At 48.2% G+C, this 21,312-nt stretch overlaps 3 protein-coding genes across 6 annotated transcripts; all 3 read left to right on the forward strand.

The window, feature by feature from the left end:
* Positions 1-957: 957 nt before the first annotated feature.
* RHBDL2 (rhomboid like 2) lies at positions 958-11,101 on the forward strand. 4 transcript variants are annotated; one of them, XM_028739254.2, is made up of 8 exons: positions 958-2,355; positions 2,757-2,993; positions 4,902-5,053; positions 6,231-6,343; positions 7,070-7,170; positions 7,961-8,021; positions 9,005-9,066; positions 10,715-11,101. In XM_028739254.2, the coding sequence occupies exons 2-8, from the start codon at positions 2,778-2,780 to the stop codon at positions 10,895-10,897; spliced, it is 888 nt and encodes a 295-aa protein (XP_028595087.2). In that variant the 5' UTR covers positions 958-2,355; positions 2,757-2,777; the 3' UTR covers positions 10,898-11,101. The 4 variants fall into 4 exon arrangements, 3 of the variants coding, with proteins under 3 accessions (XP_028595087.2, XP_028595088.2, XP_028595092.2); XM_028739255.2 differs by lacking the exon at positions 958-2,355 and adding an exon at positions 2,377-2,484; XR_013393676.1 differs by lacking the exon at positions 958-2,355 and adding an exon at positions 9,160-10,124 and having other exon boundaries at positions 2,491-2,993; positions 10,715-10,818.
* A 5,333-nt stretch (positions 11,102-16,434) lies between these two features.
* GJA9 (gap junction protein alpha 9) lies at positions 16,435-18,595 on the forward strand. Its single transcript, XM_028739249.2, has one exon. It carries the CDS (start codon positions 17,082-17,084, stop codon positions 18,417-18,419), a length of 1,338 nt encoding a protein of 445 aa, XP_028595082.2. The 5' UTR covers positions 16,435-17,081; the 3' UTR covers positions 18,420-18,595.
* Positions 18,596-18,683: 88 nt separating this feature from the next.
* On the forward strand, positions 18,684-20,570 carry MYCBP (MYC binding protein). The gene is made up of 5 exons (XM_028739250.2): positions 18,684-18,842; positions 18,953-19,025; positions 19,294-19,342; positions 19,720-19,849; positions 20,429-20,570. The coding sequence occupies exons 1-5, from the start codon at positions 18,828-18,830 to the stop codon at positions 20,471-20,473; spliced, it is 312 nt and encodes a 103-aa protein (XP_028595083.1). The 5' UTR covers positions 18,684-18,827; the 3' UTR covers positions 20,474-20,570.
* Positions 20,571-21,312: the final 742 nt, after the last annotated feature.

Below are 21,312 nucleotides of genomic sequence, written 5' to 3' on the forward strand. Positions count from 1 at the left end.
GGAAGCTGGGGAAATTATGAGCATTCTTGTTAAAACTTAACAAGAATTTACACACCCTTCTCTTCCCCATTCCCTTTCTATTTGCGAAGTGGGAATGACTCTGTGCGTGCATAATAGACTTCCATTGCTTGCGCCATCTTTATCCTGCCCTTCCTCCCAAACACTAAAACACCCCTATGAAAATGTGTAATGAAATGTGAAGGTTGGGAATCTCAGATGAACCAGGCTTCAGAATGGTTGCAGTGTGGTTTAAAGAACCCTAACCCTCAGACGAGGGTTGTGCACCAGGAGGGCAAGGGAGAGGAGAAACTTCTCCCTCCTCTCCCTTTACCCTCAAATTAGTTCTGCAGGGATGGGGGACCATCCTGATAAGAATTTGGGAGTGTGGAGAGGCAGGAGGGCTGCTGGTTGCTTTCAGCTTCAGGATTCTCTGATTCTCTTATTGATATTGTGAGTTATGCAAGGGCAGGTCACATCCATAAGTGTGTCCCGAATGGTCCCTTGGTTCTTTTAAGGATGCTACTGAGGTCTACCTACCTGATGAGTTGTGCTGTTGTAAATGCTCACTAGAGGGCATCCTTGCTTTGTTTGATGAATGCTGAAGCAAAGTAAAAATCCCTCCTTGAGCGGCAATGCGGTACCCATTCTTTGTTGTCATAGAAGTGATTCTGTAAGTTGACACACTTTACCTCTTGCATGTAGCAGCAAGGGGGATCTGTTAATTTGGGGAGAATGATCATTTTAGTAATAGCCAAAATGTCCAATATAGTATAATTCTCTCATTTCCACCTATTTATTAATGTTTTGCCAAACAGGTTTATTGTTGTTTCAAAATAAACTTCATATTTCTGAATATATGTGCATAAATATTTTAATTTGCACTGAGTAACGCCCAATGAGTTTAAAACACACTATATTTGAATTTTTTGGTTACATTAACTGCCTGCCCAAAATCTGGAACTGAATACAGAGAAAATGAGAAGGGAAATGAAATTTTAACTCAATTGCAAATGAGTTACTCAGTGAGTGCATTTTTTTATTTCATAAAATGTATATGCCGCTTGTAGAAAAAACCTCAAAGCGGTTCCATTAGTGCAAGGATTTACACTTCAGCAATGGAATTTCCCCCTTTCCTTCATCCCCCTTTGCAGCATGCCTATCCTAGTTCTGTTCCAGAGGGTGGGGAGCCCTCAAACAGATTCAGGGGAGAGAGGGGGGAAAGTTCAGTTGCCTCAGAATAAATCCTTCCATTACTGAAACAATTACTACAGTAGATACCTCCCATAGTTATCTGCTCCATAGCAGCTGTGATTTTTCAGAGTTTAGTATGTGGATAGAATCTCTTATTTCATCATGGTTTGGGGGGGGGGGGAACATGTAAAAATCACATAAATTCATAAGGATCTATGGCTTGGATTTACGTTTTGCAGGGCAGTGAATCCCTAAATCTGTGGTGGGGTTTTGTGCTGCAATATTCTGATCTGGTGTGTTAAGGAGTGGACAGTTATTTTGTAGGATTTCCCTATAAAAATTCCAGAGGGTCCATTACCTGGATTCACATTTCTGCACTATGGCAGCACCATGTAAAGGGTTTTATTGCTCAGTTTGTGCGCATGATGACTTCCAGGAGTATCCCATATAAAATTTCTGAGCGTCCATGACATATGACACAACATATTGCAGGACCCATGGCTTCTGAGCTGCAATTCATTGTAAGGATGTGATCTGTGAGTTGAGTCACTTTGGAGGGAACCCACTGTAAAAATCCATAGGTCCATAAAGATCAGTGGCAGTTCCACATGTTGATAATATAAAGGCACAGATATGCACTTTTGTTGCTGCTGCTGTTGCCCTTAATCATTCCTTCTATCTAAATACCCAGAGGGTCCCTGCCTTGCGCCATGATTCAAGACTCCCACCCCAGTGTGCTATAGTAATATTTATTTATTTATGCCCCACTTTCCCCCCCTAACAGGGACTCGAAGCAGCTTACAGATAAAGCAAGAAGTGCTTAAAACGGGCGGAGGGGCGGGGACAAGCCCAATCACAACAAAAGTAGCAGGGCACCACCACCAGTCAGTTCCCCAAAGCTTGTCTTCACCTGCAGGCGGAAGGACTGCAAGGAGGAAACCTGTCTAACTTCCCTAGGGAGTGACTCGCAGGCGCTCCCTTTCTGCCTGGCTGGGACCCCCTAGGGCGGAGCCCGCTTCGCCTGCCTGCCTTCGCCCCGCCTGGCCCCGATCGCGACTCCTCCTGCGCGCCGCCCCGGCTCCGAGGGCGAACGAGCGCGGCTGCCTCCTCTCTGCCTTCGCGGCCCGCTCCTTCGTGCTGCTTCCGCGCCGTGCCCGACTCCAGGTGGGCGCTCGTCGGGGTGGTGGACTGCTGCCCTGCCCGCCTCCTCCGGAGACACCTTCCGTCCAGCCTCGGAGCGCCCTCTGGGGGATCCTGCCAGCCGCGCGCCCTTCCTTCGCGACGGCAGCGGCGGTGGGCGATCAGATAGCCACGCCCCGGGCTTCAGCGGGTGGCGGTGGCTACTGCTTCCGACGGGGTCCCCGCGCCCTGCCTCGGCTCGCCGTTCCCGCAGCCTGGCGGCGCGCAGCCCCGTGCGCTCTGGCCACCGTGCGCTCTGCGAGCCCAGTGCCGATCCGTGATTTAGACGGGGCGGGCTTGGGGTTGGGCTGCGTAGGGCGAGGCTGCTGGCGGAGAGCCGGGTTTTCCCTGACGATACCCGCCTCTTCTTCTTCCCTGTTCGGCAGGAGCAGGCTGCGGCGGGCGCGATGGAGCTGGAGAGGCTGAGCGCCGAGGAGGAGCGGGCAGCCCGGTCCCAGGAGGACGAGGAGGAAGGTCGGAACCGTGCGGCCTGCCTGAGCTGCGATAGGCTCCACAACACGGTGTCCAAGTGGATGCTCCCGGAGGATTCCCGGGCCAGCTATCTGGAGAGAGCCAACTGCATCCCGCCACCCATCTTCATCCTGGGCATCAGCGTGGCTGAGGTAGGGAGCTCTCCCAGGAAATGTTCAAAACTCTTCCTTACTACTACCCGACCCCCGCCTAAGATCCCAACATATTTTCCACAATTTAGGGTGACAGACAATGTAATAGTCCAGAATGCCCTCTTCCCTGTGCGTGTGACAGTTTGAATCTGTGGTCTCATTTGCCTTCATGAGTAAAGTGTTCCTGTTCAGTTACTTGGGGCGCCACCTAGCTGTCATTTTAAAAACAACAACAAAAAAAACCCCATGCCATGGTGCAGCCTTCATGGGATTATATGATTTCAGAATGCAAGGGTGGAATGGCTGAAATGAATTCTCTGCCTTGTCAGCAACCTTGCGCTGGGAAGGCTAGTGTGTCAAGGAAAAGCAACCCATCCTCCTCAATAAAAATGACTGCTACCTTTCTGTGTGCAGGGATTCTTACTTTCTTCCTATGTGCATATTTACATGCTCTTTTCTGAGCATATGAAGTTCATTTCAAGTTAAGTGTCAGTTGATTGACAATAGAAATACTACTGCCTGTAAACGGGGAATAAACATTTTGCTTTGCTGATCTTAGTTTACATGACTTCAGATGAATTGTGTGACTGTATTTAAACTAGAAATGGTCCAATGAGGGTCTGAAAAGACACATACCCATCCTACTGCTGCTGCGGGATTGCAGAGTTCTTTCCAGTCTGCTTCAGAAAAGAGCTTGGAAATCATGACTGCCAGGGTTCCTCTGGTCCACAGAAAGTATTGTGTGGGTATAGAAAAGTTATATTGTCTAAGGCTGCTTAGCAAGGCTCCTTTGAAACACATACTCAGAGATTTCATAGGAGAACACTGGCAGCAGTTGCCTTATACCAAGTAATGATAGTCCCATCTACCTCAGTAGTACCTGCACTGACTGGCAGCAGTGGATCTCCAGGGGTTCAGAGAGGGAGTTTTCCCCCGGCCCTCTCTGGGGATTGAACCAGGTTCCCTCTGCATATGCAGCAAGTGCCCTGCCGCTGAGCCTGCCATAAAGGAGAACAAATATTGAGGCATGTGGTCACGCAGTGCCACTAGTCTATGCAAATATCTGGCTCCGTTAAGACAACATAGAACATTTATTCCAAATAATAATGAAACTCACAGGTGAAGAATACTTTTATTTTTATAAACATTTAATATTTGCAAAGGGAACATTTGCATGAGTTAACACTTCATTATCCCTTTGGAGGACGCGGGTGGCGCTGTGGGTAAAAGCCTCAGCGCCTAGGGCTTGCCGATCGAAAGGTCGGCAGTTCGAATCCCCGCGGCGGGGTGCGCTCCCGCTGCTCGGTCCCAGCGCCTGCCAACCTAGCAGTTCGAAAGCACCCCCGGGTGCAAGTAGATAAATAGGGACCGCTTACTGGCGGGAAGGTAAACAGTGTTTCCGTGTGCTGCGCTGGCTCGCCAGATGCAGCTTGTCACGCTGGCCACGTGACCCGGAAGTGTCTGCGGACAGCGCTGGCCCCCGGCCTATAGAGTGAGATGGGCGCACAACCCCAGAGTCTGTCAAGACTGGCCCAGACGGGCAGGGGTACCTTTACCTTATCCCTTTGGAGCTGAGCTGGATGATTCGACTTTGGTCCTTACAGGCTGCGGTGCTTCATGGGTTACATTTTTTATTCTTTGTTTTCTTTCTTTTTGTTAGGTTTGCACTTTTCTTTTCTTTTTGTAACAAATCAATAAAAATAATTAAAGAAGCAAAATAAATAAAGGAAGACTCCTCTATCCCTTTGCCCTCGGTGCAGACTTCCTGTGCTCCTAAACTTTCGGATGCACCAGGTTCTGGCGACTCTGAGATATGGGTGAGAGATAGGTGGCAGCAATAGCTGCTCTGCCCTTTCATTGTTTCCCTGAGCCAGTCTGAGTCTGACTGCAGTCTGTGTTTCTTTCTAGGTGGCCGTGTTCATTTATTACGCGGTTTCGAAGCCCCAAAGTCAGTGGCTCACCCTAGACTGGGAAAGCAACCAGAACAGTCCTTTCATTTACAGGCCTGACAAAAGGAAGGAAGCCTGGAGATTCTTGTCTTACATGCTGGTGCATGCTGGGTAAGCAACCCATTGCATTGATTGGTGGGAAGAAGACTTGGCCTGTTTAAAATAAAACAAAAATCCTGGTCTACGTAATCAATGTCTGGGTTAACTTTGGAAATCGCAATGGAATCTAACAGGCTTTTAACCCCCTACAGTTAAGAAATTATTCCCATCTCAAAGAGTTTGGTTTGGAATGTGCATCCCAGACCTAATAAATAAAAAATAAATAAAAAATTATCCAGTAGCATCTTAGAGACCATCTAAGTTTGTTCTGGGTACAGTGGTACCTTGGGTTACAGACGCTTCAGGTTACATACGCTTCAGCTTATAGACTCCGCTAACCCAGAAATATTACCTCGGGTTAAGAACTTTGCTTCGGGATGAGAACAGAAATTGTGCTCCGGCGGCGCGGCAGCAGTGGGAGGCCCCATTAGCTAAAGTGGTGCTTCAGGTTAAGAACAGTTTCAGGTTAAGAACGGACCTCCGGAATGAATTAAGTTCTTAACCCGAGGTACCACTGTATAAGCTTTTGTGTGCAGTCACACTTCTGAAGAAGCGTATCTGAAGAAGAGTGCATGCACACAAAAGCTTATACCCAGAACAAACTTAGATGGTCTCTAAGGTGCTACTGGACAATTTTATTTATTTTATTTTTTTTATTTTGACTGCGTCAGACCAACACGGCTACCTACCTGAATCATCCCAGATGTGTTAAGCTATATGAGTGTCTCCCCCTCAATGAAGCTGGGATGAGTTATGGATTATTCTTCAGTGGTCACCCCTTTCTCCTAAAACGGTGCCTCTCTGGCTAAGCCTCAAGACAGCAGTGCACCTTCTATGATGTGCTTAAGATTTTCAGTTTCGTGAGGCTTGGCCGTTAGAGCAGCACCCATTCAATCACAGCCATGTTGGCCCTCTGGCACAAGTGACTGAGTGGGTGACTTGTTGAGTGCCCCACAAAGAAGGGCAGCAGGGTCCCCAAAGTCTTTCCTTTGCTGGAGACCTTGTCTCAGTTTCCATCTGGATCTAAACTGCCTTATGGCCCAGGGCTAAGAGAGTAGTAAGCAGCCTGTGTGTGTCAGCACCTGTAGTTACTTAGCCTCCAGCACTTGAATGTAGGTTTTGGTTTTGTTTTAATCAAGATAAACATAAGTGCTGATTCGTCTTCTCCCTGTGCTCTTTTCCTCTGCAGCATTGAACATATCTTAGGAAACCTCTTCCTGCAGCTTCTCTTGGGGATCCCCCTAGAACTGGTTCACAAAGGTCACAGGGTTGGGTTGGTCTATATTGCAGGAGTGCTTGCAGGTGAGTGGGAAGAAAAGAGATTGGAAAACAGGCAGCACAGTCATGTCTCTTTCTATGGGAAACTGCCAGACTTGAGTGTTGACATTTGTGAGCACAAGACCACAGGCATGAGGATGGGTGATGAGTCAAGGGGTGGCGTTTTGCAAGGTCACTGACTTTCAGGTGCATGCCCAGGTTTCTTGATGCTGAAGCGTGGACTGTTAGGCCAAGTGCCAAGTGCCATTATTACCGTATTGGCCTAAATATAAGCCTCACTTTTTCCCCAAATTCTGACTGGAAAGTTAAAGTGCGGCTTAAATTCGCGACCTTACAAAAATTGGCTTTTACAATATCACTGCTGAAACAGACATACAGTAAAATGGAACAAAAAAATGTTTTCTTGCCAATTTGCGAGCTTGAGACTGTTCATTTGCCATTTACAGGTGTGAGTGCCTGCGGAACTGTAGCAAATGAATAGCGATTTGCAATTTTAGCGATTGTACAGTAACTTTTGTGGGCTTGCAAGATCAAAGGCTTAAATTGGCTCAGAGTTACAATTCTACCAACTGCAGTGATTTTCAACCTATAGCCCAATTTTAAGGGAGCGGCTTATATTCGGGTATTGTCTTTTTTTCTCTCCCCCCCTCCCGAATTTTAAAGGTGTGGCTTATTTGTGGGTGTGGCTTATATTCGGGCCAATACGGTAATTAACCTGCCACAATCCTCTTCTCCCCACCACTGCTGCAGGTTCCTTGGCAAGCTCAGTCTGTGATCCTCTCCAGGGCCTGGTCGGAGCATCAGGAGGAGTCTATGCTCTCATAGGAGGATACTTCATGAATATTCTAGTGGTAAGGAGGTTGCTCAGGATTCAAGTGAAGTTGTTTGCAATTAGGGTTGGTACCAGTAAAGCTATAACTACTCAAAGGTAGACCATACCTGTATTGTTGTGGGTGCGAAGCCTAATCCTAACTCTCTTTGCTCTATGGGGACAGAATTCTTTTAGGCACTTAGTTCCACAAACCAAAGCCCTGTGAGGAACAGTTGAAAGAGCTGGACATGTTTAGACTGGAAAAGGGAGGATTAAGGAGAGCAGCTCTCAAAAAAATTGAAGGTCCATCAAGCAGAAGGTGGAGCAGACTCTCATTCTCTTTTGCTCCATGAGGACGAGACTAGAACTTTGGAGGATAAAGATGGCAGGGGAGCAATCAAGATAAATGCCTGAATAGCAACAGGTTGTCAACTGATGAAGAGGCTGCCCCAGGAGGTGATGGGCTATTTGCAGTTGCAGACCCTGCCCTGAACAGAGGACTGGACTAAATCACCTTCAAAGTCCCTTCCAATAATAGGATTGTATGAAAATGCAAGAACCCATTCCTCAGACTCACCCAAATGTTTCAAAGATACAGGAGTCCCATACCTTCTCTCCCCTTTATAAAATATGTGTTTTGGTGGTGGTGGTGGTGAGGTAACATCTGAATCATAGAAACAAAGAGTTGGAAGAGACTCAGGGGTCATCTAGTCCAACCCCCTGCAATGCAGGAATCTCAGCTAAAGCTGCCATGACAGATGGCCATCCAACAGCACCCTTAAGAGGTATGGGGTTGTTCAAAGGTTTCTTAATGTTTTTGTTCTTTACAGAACTTCCGAGAAATGATTCCGCTGTTTGGAGTTGTCAGATTACTCTTCATACTCAGCATAGGTATTTTTTAATGTGTCCCATTCTGATCTAATCTCTCTGTAAATCTGTAAGTCCATTTACTAAGCCAGCCTCCTTTTTCTGCCCCATGCTCACTCGGGCATGCCTACAGTTCTTCTTTTATGTGACAGTTTATTTACATAGCTCCTTAATTGTTTAATATCACGCCTTTTACCCCGAAAAAGCAGAGTGTCTAATGGAAAACAATTTAATACAGTCATAAAATAATAGTAATAATTCAATGTTATCATCCACAGTTTGGAAGCAGAACAAAGTCTGGTGGATTGTTTTCTTTTCAAAGAAGGTGACCTTTGCTTAACTTGGTTGTAAAAATCATTTTCAGGCGTAGCAATTATGGCTGAGCCATACAATTCAGGCTCTTCTTATATCTACAATGGTCTGCACCGCCACTACCAACTTCCAAAATTTGTCATTTATATATAAAAAGATTGCTCTTATGTGCTTCCTCACTTGTGATGCCATGTTCACAAATTTATCCCCCCCCCCCCCGTCTTCTCCCATCCACCCCCCCATTCCTGCTGTGATCGTGATAGCAAAGTATTTTTGTGGCCTCCCAAATGCATCCCTTTTAACTTCTTTATAAAATTAGTTTTAGATTTACTTTCAATGTCTGCTTCTGTAGGTGATACTGTGATGCCAAAAGTTTGGGTTTTTTTACGCCCACAAATTTGTTTTGGGTTTTTTAAATACTCATTTACTTACCATTCCTAGGGGGCCCCTGCTGTGATTCTGTGAGGCCAAAAGGTTGTTGTGACCTTCCCAGACTCCCAAAATATGTCTTTTTATAATTTTATTTTAAATGGTGATGCCCAATTCTACATGTTGGCCCTTAAGGACTTGACCCAGTGGGTCAATGTGGCCCTTGTGTTCCACTGTTCTGTCAGTGGTTCCCAGGCAGGGAGGCTGCTCAGAAGTGTTTGAGGCCTTGCCCAGTTTCCTTCTGACCACTTGTCTTGTTTTCCTAGTTGGAACTGATGTGGGATTTGCTTTGTACAGAAGATTTATTCCCGATAATTCTGCACCTCAGGTAAGCGCGTTTCCTGCAGCAGAATTTCATCGGGCTCTCTCAGCTTTCTGCTTCGGGAAACTAACTTGGCATTCTCTTATTTCCCTTCACCAGATGCTCCTCCTTCCTTCAAGGGCTGAATCCTTCCGCTCTTCATGCTGTTGGCCTTTGGGACTGTATGATTTACCTGCGGCCTTCTTGCTCTCTCTTTTTCCTCTCTGGCACCTTACGCAGGGTTAGAATGAAGAAAGGCCTGTTCTGCGGGTCCAGCTCAGTGGCTGCCTTGGAGCTTCAAATAACACTGGAAGGAAGCTGAGGGGCACTTTGCATGCTGCAGGTTGCAGAGGAAAGTGGGTGGGTGAGGAAGCCTGAAGAGAAGTGGCTGCATTCAGAAAGAGAGTCCAGGAACGGTTCCTACATGAAGATAGGGCCAAATGCTCTGTGGGAAGGGACGATTGGTCTTGAGTCAGACTGGCAATGGGCTGGAAGGAAATCAGCATGTTCTCTTGGTCCATGCAGAGCAGAAAGGGGGTCCCCAACTGAGGGGGAGGGTTCTGTAGCTGGAGTCAGACAAGCTGCCTAGGAAGGGAGACCTGGCTTCCAGCAGCAACCAAGACAACCAAAAGCAGTTTCTACTAGGGGGTGGGGGTGGGGCATGTGTGGCTCACTCTGAGGTGGGTGCCTCCCTCTAGCATTTGCTGTGGGGTCCTCCTGCCCCACCCTTGCAGTCTCCAGCTGGTTCCCCATTTTTTGGGGTTCCCTGGGAGGAATTGAATACCCCCCCTTGAAGTGATGGACATGAGGCAGGAGTTGATAATGCAGGTGAGCTGCATGCGAGCTGCTGGCCAGCCCTGTGGAGCCTCCTTTTATTGACACAAATATGCAAACCAGGCAGATACATTTTGGGCTGTGACCTTTACACATCTTTTGGTCCCGAGATCGTGGGGTGGTACAAAGTTATTTTGGTACCTGTTTCCACCATGTCATTTTACCCTTGCACAGTGTATGATGAAGGAGACAAAAGGTCTCAGAGACAAATGTTACAGACAGGACACTGCAGACTACTGAGACCGCAAAAGGTTAGACAGAGGCAACGATGTTCAGACAGCCGTGGCTTTGTCTGTGAGGGGTGTGTGCGCCGCACCCCAAGGTCACGCGTGCAGGCAGGCTGAGGCTGCCTGCGGGTGGGGAGTGTGCTCCTTCCGGACCCCACTCCCCACTCCGCGATCACCCCTACATCCCCTGTTGTATCAGTGCAAGCATTTCTCCTTGCCAGGTGGAACGGTCCCCCCATGATGTCTTGGGAGTTCTCCCAATCCTCCAGAATGGATTTGGGGAAGGGCGAAGAGAAGGTGGGAGCCCTATTATACTGGATAACGTGCTGGGTTAACCCCTTGTTTTTCCTGCCTGCTGCACGTTGGCAGGGTTATTAGAGCTCTTGGAAGCTCTTCTTGCAAAGTCCTTGACTTGGGGCCATTGTTCCTGCTTGCAGCCCCTGCTTTCCACAGTACAGACTGCGCTGCAGTCCTTCTGGACACTTGCTGCCAATTCTGCTCTGACTTTCCCTTGCGCTGTACTCGCAGCCTCTGTGTCATGACCGCTGCTTGATCCTCCATCCTAAAGTGGAACACCTGCTAAGTGTCTCTCTGTGTTTGTTTTTCCTCTTAAGGTTTCCTTTGTGGCCCACATTGCCGGAGGTCTTGCTGGGATGTCAATAGGCTATGTCATATTCAGCTGTTTTGATAAGAATTTCATTAAAGATCCTCGATTCTGGGTCTGCATAGTTGCTTACTTGGCATTTGTAGTGTTTGCTGTATTGTTCAATGTGTTTTTTTCACCAGCAAACCAATAGAACGAGTCACCTGACAGTGACTATGCAAAGCTTTAAAGGACAATATGAAGTGATTTTCTTTTCTATGGGTGATATTTCACTGCAACAGTGGTTTTTGTTGGTTGTTTTTTTTTAATCACTATCTTGCCAAAGTCAAATGTTGCACTTCAGTGCTCTGAAAATATTTTTTTGTATTTTAATATTAAACTGCAAGCATTTTCATTACTTCTTATGTTTGGAATTATTTTGCTGTGCCATAGCATATGCACAATATGATACTTCATTTATATATGAGCTTGTTGATCTCTGCACGCAAGTGCTACTGCATGTGATCATGTCTTTCCTCCTTGAGATCAAAGAGAACAGTTTTGCCTGATTCTTTCCAGATAGTCTGCCATGTTCCGACTACAGATACAAGAGAAATAAAAATTTTGAGGGAAGGCAGTGGGCTGGGGATGAAGCAGATATTTTAGACCCATTTCGGTTTGGCTTTAGGCCTGCAACAGCTCCCATTGCTCTCATTGGTTCTTGAGAGAGGGGTAGGCGAGTTTTCCCCTGTGGATTCTTCCCAGCCTTTCAGTGGTTTTCTATACCATTGACCGCAGTATCCTCCTGAAACAACTCTGTTGGGTTGGGGGTGGGGTTGCACTGTTATTAAGGTTCCCACTAGAGAACAGCACTAGAGAACAACAAAATTCCCCTTCTTCACAACTGTTAATGTTACAGAATCTCTGACCTTGAATGAGGAAAGTTCCAGCCTTCAAATTATTCTAATTACCTGCCAAAACTTCCCAGCAGCAGGAGAGGTGTCCTGTTCTTCTGTTCTGGTTCAGTTGTTGTCCCCCTAAGTAGCAGGAGATTAGAGGTGACAAGTAGCTGGGGTCTTGAGTTAACTGAACCAATGTCAAGATTAATCCACTGGCTTTTACATTGTGTGTTCGTTGCAATGTTTAGACAGCCAGTTTAATATAAAAACACTGCAAGTTAAGCCAGCTTTAGGTAAGAAAAGCTTTTTGCCATTGGATCTTGCAACTAATGAATAAGCTAGGCTCTTTTAACCAGGCTTTCTTTGTGAATTGCAGGCACAAAATGGTAAACTTTGGAACGTTTTGCTAACTCCTTGTGCATAAGTTGGTGCATATTTGGGAAGAAAACTGGGTGTGTTGCAAAATGCACTCTGGAAGATTGGTTGTTTGCAGGAATAGCCTCAGCGGTTGTGGTACTGCCTTTTCATGCGGGGAATGGATATGATAATTACAAGTTGTCTGTCAGGGGGTCCTGGCCAGAGCAAGGATAAATGACTCATGTCCTTTTATAGAGTCAGGAGGGAAAGGGCAGCAGACTCTAAGCAAACAGGGTTCCTGCAGGGTTATTCAGAATGCACTTGAGGACTTTGGGAGTAACCCCTTTACCCCAGCCAGCCATTTTTATGCAGCAACTATCCTGAGATTCTTTTTAAAATGCATTCAGCTCTGTCCCCTGAGGTGTTCTCGGCCAATAAGGTTAATCTCAGGCTGGAAGTATTGGGGATTGAACCTGGGCCCTCTGTTTGTTTCCTGGAATGACAAGGAGAGGCCAGATCCAGAATTATTTAGCAAACATAATATAAGTAGGTATTTCAAGGAATAGGGTGGGGGAAGAGAGTCATTCAATGGACCAGCTTCAGTTACTGAAGTTGCATTTAAAAATGGGAGAAATCAGCTGCTGAAAGGCCTGTGGTGAAGGAGAGGCTGGCACAGAGGATTTGACTGCGCTGGGGCCTCGTTTCATTTAACTATGAAATCGGACGTGACCGATTGATTGCTACTCAGTGCCAGAACATGATATTGATCCGCTGCTGGGAGCTCTCTCCATCTGGTTGTTTGCTTGTCCTCTGCAATATGTTCCTTAAATTGTGCAAATTAATAAGGCGGGAGGAATTACAGGTGCTCATGGCTTGCTAGTAATTGGAAACCAGCTAATTATTTTTGTATGCCATTATTGTGTACCCGTCTAATTCCGATCGCCCAGGACTGTTCAATACCAGTGAAAAGAAACGAGCTAACCAAATGATTTAAATATTGGCAATGTGTTTAGTTATTGTTCTCTTCCAGAAAGCAACAGCCTTCTTGCTTGCACTTTGGGCCCTGGCCATTTAGAAGCTGCATAGATGCATATTGCTTGCCTCCTGTTTCAAAGAAAAGAATGCACAGGCTCCAAGGAGAGAGGACTCCAGAGGGTGAAAGAAAAGATACTGCCTTAGTTATCTGCCATGTGAAGAAACAAGCAATAAATGGTGGGATAAGTCTGCCAAGCTAGCCTAGCCCTGTACAGTATAGGGAGCCTACCCTCTGAGGAGGCTAGCAGGGTGTCAACTGGATTTTTGTGTGGCCAGGACAGGGGTCTGCAACCTTTAAGACAAAAAGAGCCACTTGGACCCTTTTCCGAAGGAAAAAAACAACTGGGAGCTGCAAAACCATTGCGACATTTAAAACAAATATATCTCCAGAGCCACAATCTGATGGCAGGCAGGAAGGTGACGTCGGAACAGTGCGTGACTAACGCACGCACTGCCCCCATGCGACGTCACAGCCAGTACAGCGCCTGCCACAGTGGGGAGTGTCGGGGCGCACAATGTGCCTCCTCCCCTCACTAGTATCTGCCCCGGAGCCGCGGCAAAGGTGTAAAAGAGCCACATGCGGCTCCGGAGCTGCGGGTTGCAGACCCCTGGGCCAGGACATCTCATGGGACTAGGCCCTTAACTCTATTGGCATGCTCTAAACCAGGCATCCCCAAACTCGGCCCTCCAGCTGTTTTGGGACTACAACTCCTACCATCCCTAGCTAACAGGACCAGTGGTCAGGGATGATGGGAATTGCAGTCCCAAAACAGCTGGAGGGCCAAGTTTGGGGATGCCTGCTCTAAACAAAGTAAACTACTGGCAAGAACCCATTTCACTGAAGGCAAACCTTGCATAAGAACCAGGCAGGCTAGCTCACCTGAGACCCAATGTAAAAAACCCCACTCCTTTGGTCCCAGAGTTTTCTGCTGTGAATTGAACATCAATTTCACAACATCAATTGGTACTTCAATTAGTTACCCTATTAATCAATAATCATTCCCAATTCAAACAAATGGGGTTTGTTGTTCCTTTCAGGTGATGGGCCTTTCTTCTGTGGATGGTGAGCGGGGTACCCGATAGAGGCAGCCAAGGACAAATCAGCCAGCAGCTGATCTGCCTTTGCAGGCTACTCCTTGCGGTGCTTGCTGTGATGCAGCAAACACAAACTGTTCCCAGAGGCTGCTGGCAGGGCATGGGTGTGTTTGAGACTGCATTTTATTCCCAGGGATCTTTGTGGGAACCTGCCTGGAAAGAAACAGAGACAGCATAATTTCCCTTCCTTTCCAGGGGCTCAGGGTAACACAGCTGCAGGCTACAGCAGTACATAGTGCCTTTTGGACCTGGAACAAAGTTTTCCCCACCCCCCTGTGCTCAGATCTTCTGAGTACTGGAAGGATTTGAAGCATGGGGAGTTTTTTAGACACTTTAAAGCACTATAAAAACATTATTATTCTACATTGTCCCTCAAAGTGCAGACTGCCTTGATGGCTAGGAGTGCTGGTTCCCATCTACAGCTGGTTCACCAGCTATGGCTCCTTTCGGACAGAGACGACTTCGCCACAATACTCCATGCTCTGGTTACCTCCAGACTGGATTACTGTAATAGATGGTTGCCCTTGAAGACAACTAGGAAACTTCAACTGGTCCAAAAGGGCTGCCAGTTCATTTTTGGGCTCAATTGAAGATGCTCACACTACTTATTTATTTCATAAAATTTATATACTGTTTGATTGCAAAAAACAAAAACAAAAAACCAAACCTGAAAGCAGTTTACAACAAAACTATGAAATTATCAGTAAAAGCAGTTAAACACCAACTATTTAAGGATTCAAAAAACCTTGATGAGTCCAAGATGCACCCCCACCTTGTTATTTGGAGAAGATAACATTTGAAACTGGTCTCTTTGGCCCACATTTGGTCCTGCCAGAGTATTATCCTCTCTATATACCATTCCAGCCATCATTATTCCACAGCTTTTGCTGCAGGGCACAGGGAAACTTTTTTCCTACCGCAAAGGCAACATGAACTCTGCAGAGCCTCATGCGAACATCTCTTTCCCCTGCCCACTTTCCACCCTGTGACAAAATGCAGGCTCCACCCCACGGTTTCAGTGCCTGCCAGCTGTTTCCCGCCTCTTGTTTTGTTCACCATCTCATGTGATGAAGAGTTCCGGAGAGCTCAATAGGATCGTGCACATTTTTGTGACATGCTGGTTGGCCTAATATATGGCCTTAATGTGGATTATAGGTTTCTTGCTACCTGTTTCTGGATATGGAATAAAAAGAAGAGCCATGGCTCACACCAACCTTGGTACCAATAAGGTGGTAAGAGATGCAGCCTGCCAGCCTGTTATCCAGAACTGGGAGTGGAGGCCAGTTATTTGAACATAGCCTGGATGATTATTTCCTTTTGCTTATGGCAATTGTGATGGACCAGAAAATCCAAGAAGAAAAATAAACTGCACAAAGGCACAAGGGTTGATCTCTTCAATTCCGGGGTTTTTGATTATCATTTTGCTTCTAATGAAATTTTGAAAAGCAACTGCGGCTGCAAACAGCCGATTGATTTATGTCCTCGCATTCCATTTTTTCCCATGAAGAAAAAAAGCTCCGTACCATTTTGTAATGCCTATGGAATATACAGAAGGTGAACCAGTTGCAAGAATCCACTGGGCTTTCAGAATTTGTTTTCAGCCGAAAAGGTATGTGCACTACTAAAATAGTGAAACAAAATACAAGAAGCCATCAGCTTCTTCCAGGGAGCAAAGCTTGCAAAATCTGAAAATCTGAATTGTGGTCAAGATGCAAATTAATGTATGGTGCATTATATGCAACCACCTCTTGCAAATGACTGGAGATATTGGTAGAGACTCATGTACTTTTTGTACAAGTAGAGATGTCTTTCAATCTTTGTTAGAAAGTTGGAGGCTCTATATGGGGGAAATAGTAAAGTATTCTACTTTTCAAAATGGAATTTTAAGTCTTCACAGTTCTCCCAATGGTGGGATGTAGAAAGCATCCCAAAAGATCAGTACAGTACCTTGTACGGTACCTTGGGTTAAGTACTTAATTCGTTCTGTTCTTAACCTGAAACTGTTCTTAACCTGAAGCACCACTTTAGCCAATGGGGCCTCCTGCTGCCACCGCACCGCCGGAGCACGATTTCTGTTCTTATCCTGAAGCAAAGTTCTTAACCTGAAGCACTATTTCTGGGTTAGCAGCATCTGTAACCTGAAGCGTATGTAACCTGAAGCATATGTAACCCGAGGTACCACTGTATTGGGACCAGAGTTTTTTAACTTGTTCCTAAATCACCTGGTGTTAGAGATGAACAGTGAGGTAGCAAAGTTTGTTGATAATACCCAATTATTCAGAGTGGTTAGAAACAATAATGGATGTAAAGAAGCTCCAAAAGAATTTTTCCAAACTGGGTGAATGGGCAGTAAAATGGCAAATGAAATTCAATGTAAACAAATGTAAAGTGATACACACCAGGGCAAAAAATTCCTAACTGCACATATGCCTGTGGGGCCCTGAACTGGCAGGGACTAACCAGGAACAAAGCCCTGGAGTCGTAGTCAATTAAAAAGATGTTGACTCAGTGTGCAGCAGCAGCCAAAAATATAAATTTCATGTTTGGAATCATTAGGAAAGAATTGAAAATAAATTATCCATATCATGTTGTAATGCAAATCTGTGGTGCAAACACACTTGAAATACTGTGTACAGTTCTGGTTGCTCATCTCAAAATGGATTTTATAGAGTTGGAAAGAGGCAACCAAAATTATCAAGGGGATCATTGCAACATTTGGGCCTTTTTCATTTTTAAAGAAAAGGCAAGTAAGAAGAGACATGATAGTGGTGTATAAAAATATGCATGGTATAAGAAAATGGATGGGTATATGTGTTTATCCTTTTTATAGACCCTATTTATTTAGAGCTGACTGGAGTATCAACCATTCAGAGTAGACGGAAGAGGTTCATCTGGAATTGGTTGATAAGGGACAACTTTGCCTTTGTCATTTTCAACATGTGCCCACCAAACACGACCATTTTCCATTTCTTCTTCTGCTCTGGCTTCTAGGGTCAGAATGGCAGCATAGCCATGGGAGACTGGAATTTCCTGGGCGGGATTTTGGAGGAAGTCCACATCCACTCTACCACGATTGGCAAGATCTGGCTGACCATCCTCTTCATCTTCCGGATGCTGGTCCTTGGCGTGGCGGCCGAAGACGTGTGGGATGACGAGCAAGCAGACTTCATTTGTAACACGGAGCAGCCCGGCTGCAGGAACGTCTGCTATGACCAGGCCTTTCCCATCTCCCTCATCAGGTACTGGGTCCTGCAGGTGATCTTTGTCTCTTCGCCCTCCTTGGTCTACATGGGCCACGCCTTGTACAGGCTGAGGACCCTGGAGAAGGAGCGGCAGAAGAAGAAGGCCCAGGTGAGGGCTGAGCTGGAGGCGACAGCCCCAGAGAAGGCGGAGGAACGGCGGAGACTGGAGAAGGAGCTGCGGCAGCTGGAGCAGAAGCGCCTGAGCAAAGCGCCCTTGAGGGGCTCGCTGATGTGCACCTACCTGGCCCACATCCTGATGCGCTCTGCCCTGGAGGTGGCTTTCATGATGGGCCAGTACCTGCTCTACGGCTTCCAGCTGGAGCCGCTCTACCAGTGCCGCCGTCCGCCGTGTCCCAACGTGGTCGACTGCTTCGTCTCCAGGCCCACCGAGAAGACCGTCTTCCTGCTCTTCATGCAAGCCATCGCCGTCGTGTCGCTCGCTCTCAACGGCCTGGAAGTCGCCCACCTGGCCTGCAAGCGCTGCCGGGCCGGCTCCTGCGGCGCTTCGCCCTCGGCTCTCGGGGGCAGCCCACGCTCCGCCCTGCTGGGCCAGCAGCCAAACCCCCCGCCCTGGGGACCCCGCCCGGACGACCGCCTCGCCCAGGGCCCACCACCCGCCGCCGACGAAGCCCACCCACCGCCCGGCCCTCGCAGCCCGACACGGAGCAGCAGCAGCAGCAGCACCAAGGAGAGCGGCCCCGGCGCCGCCGCAGCCCAGGCGACGGCCGGCTCCTCTTCCTCGTCCCGCTCGCCGCCGCCCGCCAACGGTGCCCGGCGCGGCTCCTGCAGCGGCGGCGACTCGGGCAGCGCCGTCTCCTCGGCCACGGCGGCGCCGAGCACGGCCGGCTCCCCGCCCTCCAGCACCGGCAGCGAGCGGGGACAGCAGAGCCCCCAGGAAGGGAGCTTCCAGCCCGGCCACGGCCGGACTCGCGCCGCCGCCGAGGGGAGCCAGGCGGGGGGCTCGGCTCCCTGCAAGGGCGGCAGCGGCGGCGGCGGCAGGGCGAGGAGGAGCGGCAGGAGCGGCGGCCCAGGACTCCCCCCGCCCCGGAAGGAGGCCTCGGCCGGCGGGGGCAGCCACAGGCGGGCGCCCACGGACCTCCGCGTCTGAGCGGTGCTCCTGGAGGGCGGGGCTGCCTTGGGGCCTTTGTCTTCCCCCTCCAGGGAAGGGCGGGATCTGCGGGGAGAGGCAGCACAACCATAGAGGTAGGAAAAAATAGAGTGCCCTCTTGCTCTTTCTTCTCCCCTGTTGCCTCTGCGGGGAGAGGGGATCTCCTCGACCGCGTTCGACCTTCGCCTCCACACACCCTTTTTCTCCCGTGGCGGGCGCCGCCTCCAGGACAACGTGCGAGAAGGGTGAGCCACAGTGAACGTGGAGCGTGTACGTCTACCCGTCTAAGTCTATGATGGCGTCGGCAAGAGGAGCGCCGGTCTCCATGGCGACGCGCGGACGCCGGGTCGCTTACAAAGGGTGCGAAGCGCAGGCGCAGTCTGACTTCCGGCTCAGGCGGCGGACCCCATGGCGAATTACAAGGTGGGGAGCCCGCGGAGGGGGAAGGAGGGAGGGAGAGATGGAAGGAGGGGCGGGCGGGGCAGCGCGGGAGCCCCCTCGAGCCCCTGACTCCCTCATTCGCTCCCTTACAGCCCGCCGACTCCAAGAGGGAGCAGTTCCGCCGCTACCTGGAGAAGTCCGGCGTCATGGACAGCCTCACCAAAGGTAAGCCGGGCAGGAGGAAGACGAAGAGGAGGAGGAGGGCAGGGACGGAGCTCAGTAGGCAGAGCGCCTGCCTGGCATGCAGAAGGTCCCAGCTCCAGTCTTGCCTGAAACGCTGGAGAGCTGCCACTGCCAGTCTGTGCTGACTATGCTGTGCTAGATGGACGAGTGGTCTAGCTCAGTATAAGGCAGCTGTTGCCTATGTTCCCAGGGGGCAGAGACTCAGCCTCCTCTCTCCTTTCCTCCCTCTCTCTCTTTTCTCCTCCCGCAGTCCTGGTGGCCTTATACGAAGAACCGGAGAAACCCAGCTGTGCCTTGGAGTATCCTTCACTTGCCTGGCCTGCTTGATGGGGATGAGAATAATGGGGGGAGAGGGGAGCCCTGCTGAGCTAGGGAAATGGATTCCCACAGCAGCTGAGTACAGCCCTGAGCTAGCCCTGAGTCCCTGGTTCTCCTATAGGATAAAGTGCTGTGGCCCCAATTACGAGGCTCACTAAAGGGCTCCTTTCAGCTCAGCATGACTCACTATTTTCAGGAGTAAACCTGACTTTGGTGGGCTGTAATCCTAAAAACAAGATGGCAGCACCTGAGTTAACTGGCATAGTTTAGAATTTGGTGAGTAGCACAGCCTGCAGCTCATCAGTTGCACAGTGAAGTATCATCCAAGCAAGCAAATAACTTAACTTTTGGTTAAAAGCTTTATGAAACATCATTTAGGAGCTACTGCTCCAGAAAATCCTGAAGTGGAAGCCCTTCGCTTGGAAGTGGCAGAGATGAAAGAGAAGTATGAAGCCATGTTGGAAGAAAATAAGAAACTAAAAGCAAAGGTAAAGCGTTCAGTGTTTATGGAGTGCAAAGCTCATCCAGGCAGTTTCCTGCTGCTGACCCAGGGCCACCTCACCCATGAGGCAAGGTGAAGTGACTACCTCAGGCAGCAGGACCCACAGGGGCAGATCCAGCCTCCAGGGAAGGCATTGTTTGTTGCTGCCGCCACCACCATCACTATGAGAGCATTAACAAGGATCCCTGCTCCATGCTCCTTGGAGGCTGGATCTACTGTCTTCTTGGCAGCCCTCCCCAGTGCCACCTCTGCAGCAGCTTCTTGGCAAATAAGAGGTGCTGCTGGTCTCCTTCCACCCTTGTTCCCAATGTACATCTTTATTGTCCCCTTATTCACAATGTAATCTTTATTGTCATCTTGTTGAAATTCTAGCAACTGATACAAAAGTCAATCAGATCTATACTTTTAAAATCACAATTTCTTTATAAAGGTAGCTTAGTAACTTGTTTGGCAAGCAAGCCAAAGGACTATTATGCACTGCTAATGTATTCACACTAACCCATAGCATACTTTTTTGACACAACAAAAATGATCTGAGACTTAATCAGGGTTTTTCTCTTTGCAGCTCGCTCAGTATGAACCACCTCAGGAAGAGAAGCGTGGGGAATAAGATCCTTTTGTATTACTTGAATAAAAGACCCTGAAGCACACAAATCTAGTGTTCCTGACTCTTGCAGTAATAAGTCTCCTTCATATGCTTTTGTCAACATGGTGACTATTATCTTTCAATACCTTGTCTTGAAAAAATAGAGAACATTAAATAGAAAAGCACTGTTTAAAAGTGGATCCATTGTACAGCAGGGCAATCTTTCTATTTTTTTTTGTTGGAGGGTTGAAAGCTTTTATGAAAGACAAATAAGGGTACAGACATTGGTGTGGTGAGTCATAGAACTGTCAGGTTGGAAGAGACCCCAAGGGTCATCTAGTCCAACCCCCTGCAATGCAGGAATCTCAGCAAACAACCATGACAGTCATCCAACCTCTGTTTAAAAACTTCCGATGACTTGGACTTGAATGCCACTTAATATTCCTAGGGTGAAGCTAACTTCTCTTAGAACAGGAGCAGCAACCCAAGATCCTCCTGCAATTCTCAATTAAGACTGCTTAGAACTGTAATCTTAATTCTTTTTGGCCAGTGAAAGAATCAACATGTAGTAATTGTAGCCCAGTGCAAGGAGACCATGAGATTAAGGTCGCAAGTGGGATGCTGGAAGTTTCAGCTATTCCTCCATAGAAAATTCCCGGTCATGCTGTCCGTGGAAAGGGGGAAGGAGTGGGAGGGCTTGGGGGTGTCAGTTTATTGGCTTCCACGGCCGTAGCGCACTTTCTCAGGAGAACTTTCGAATGGGTGGAGGCCAGCCCCCCGCCGCGCCGCTTCCGCGCGATTCCAGGGCGGTTCGCGACGCCGAAACAAGGACATCCTAAACGTTCGATGAATTTGCTGCTGCC

The sequence above is a fragment of the Podarcis muralis genome, chromosome 7 (genome assembly GCF_964188315.1).
Source record: "Podarcis muralis chromosome 7, rPodMur119.hap1.1, whole genome shotgun sequence".
Taxonomy (NCBI): Eukaryota; Metazoa; Chordata; class Lepidosauria; order Squamata; family Lacertidae; genus Podarcis; species Podarcis muralis.

Bases quoted from the DNA above. Each gene is read 5' to 3' on its own strand.
- RHBDL2 (XM_028739254.2), top strand. From the start codon at position 2,778: ATGGAGCTGGAGAGGCTGAGCGCCGAGGAGGAGCGGGCAGCCCGGTCC. The intron at 2,994-4,901 runs GTAGGGAGCTCT...GTTTCTTTCTAG, and splicing joins TGGGCATCAGCGTGGCTGAG to GTGGCCGTGTTCATTTATTA. The intron at 6,344-7,069 runs GTGAGTGGGAAG...CCACTGCTGCAG, and splicing joins TATTGCAGGAGTGCTTGCAG to GTTCCTTGGCAAGCTCAGTC.
- MYCBP (XM_028739250.2), top strand. The intron at 19,343-19,719 runs GTATCCTTCACT...TTTGGTTAAAAG, and splicing joins AAACCCAGCTGTGCCTTGGA to CTTTATGAAACATCATTTAG. The intron at 19,850-20,428 runs GTAAAGCGTTCA...TTCTCTTTGCAG, and splicing joins ATAAGAAACTAAAAGCAAAG to CTCGCTCAGTATGAACCACC.
- GJA9 (XM_028739249.2), top strand. From the start codon at position 17,082: ATGGGAGACTGGAATTTCCTGGGCGGGATTTTGGAGGAAGTCCACATC.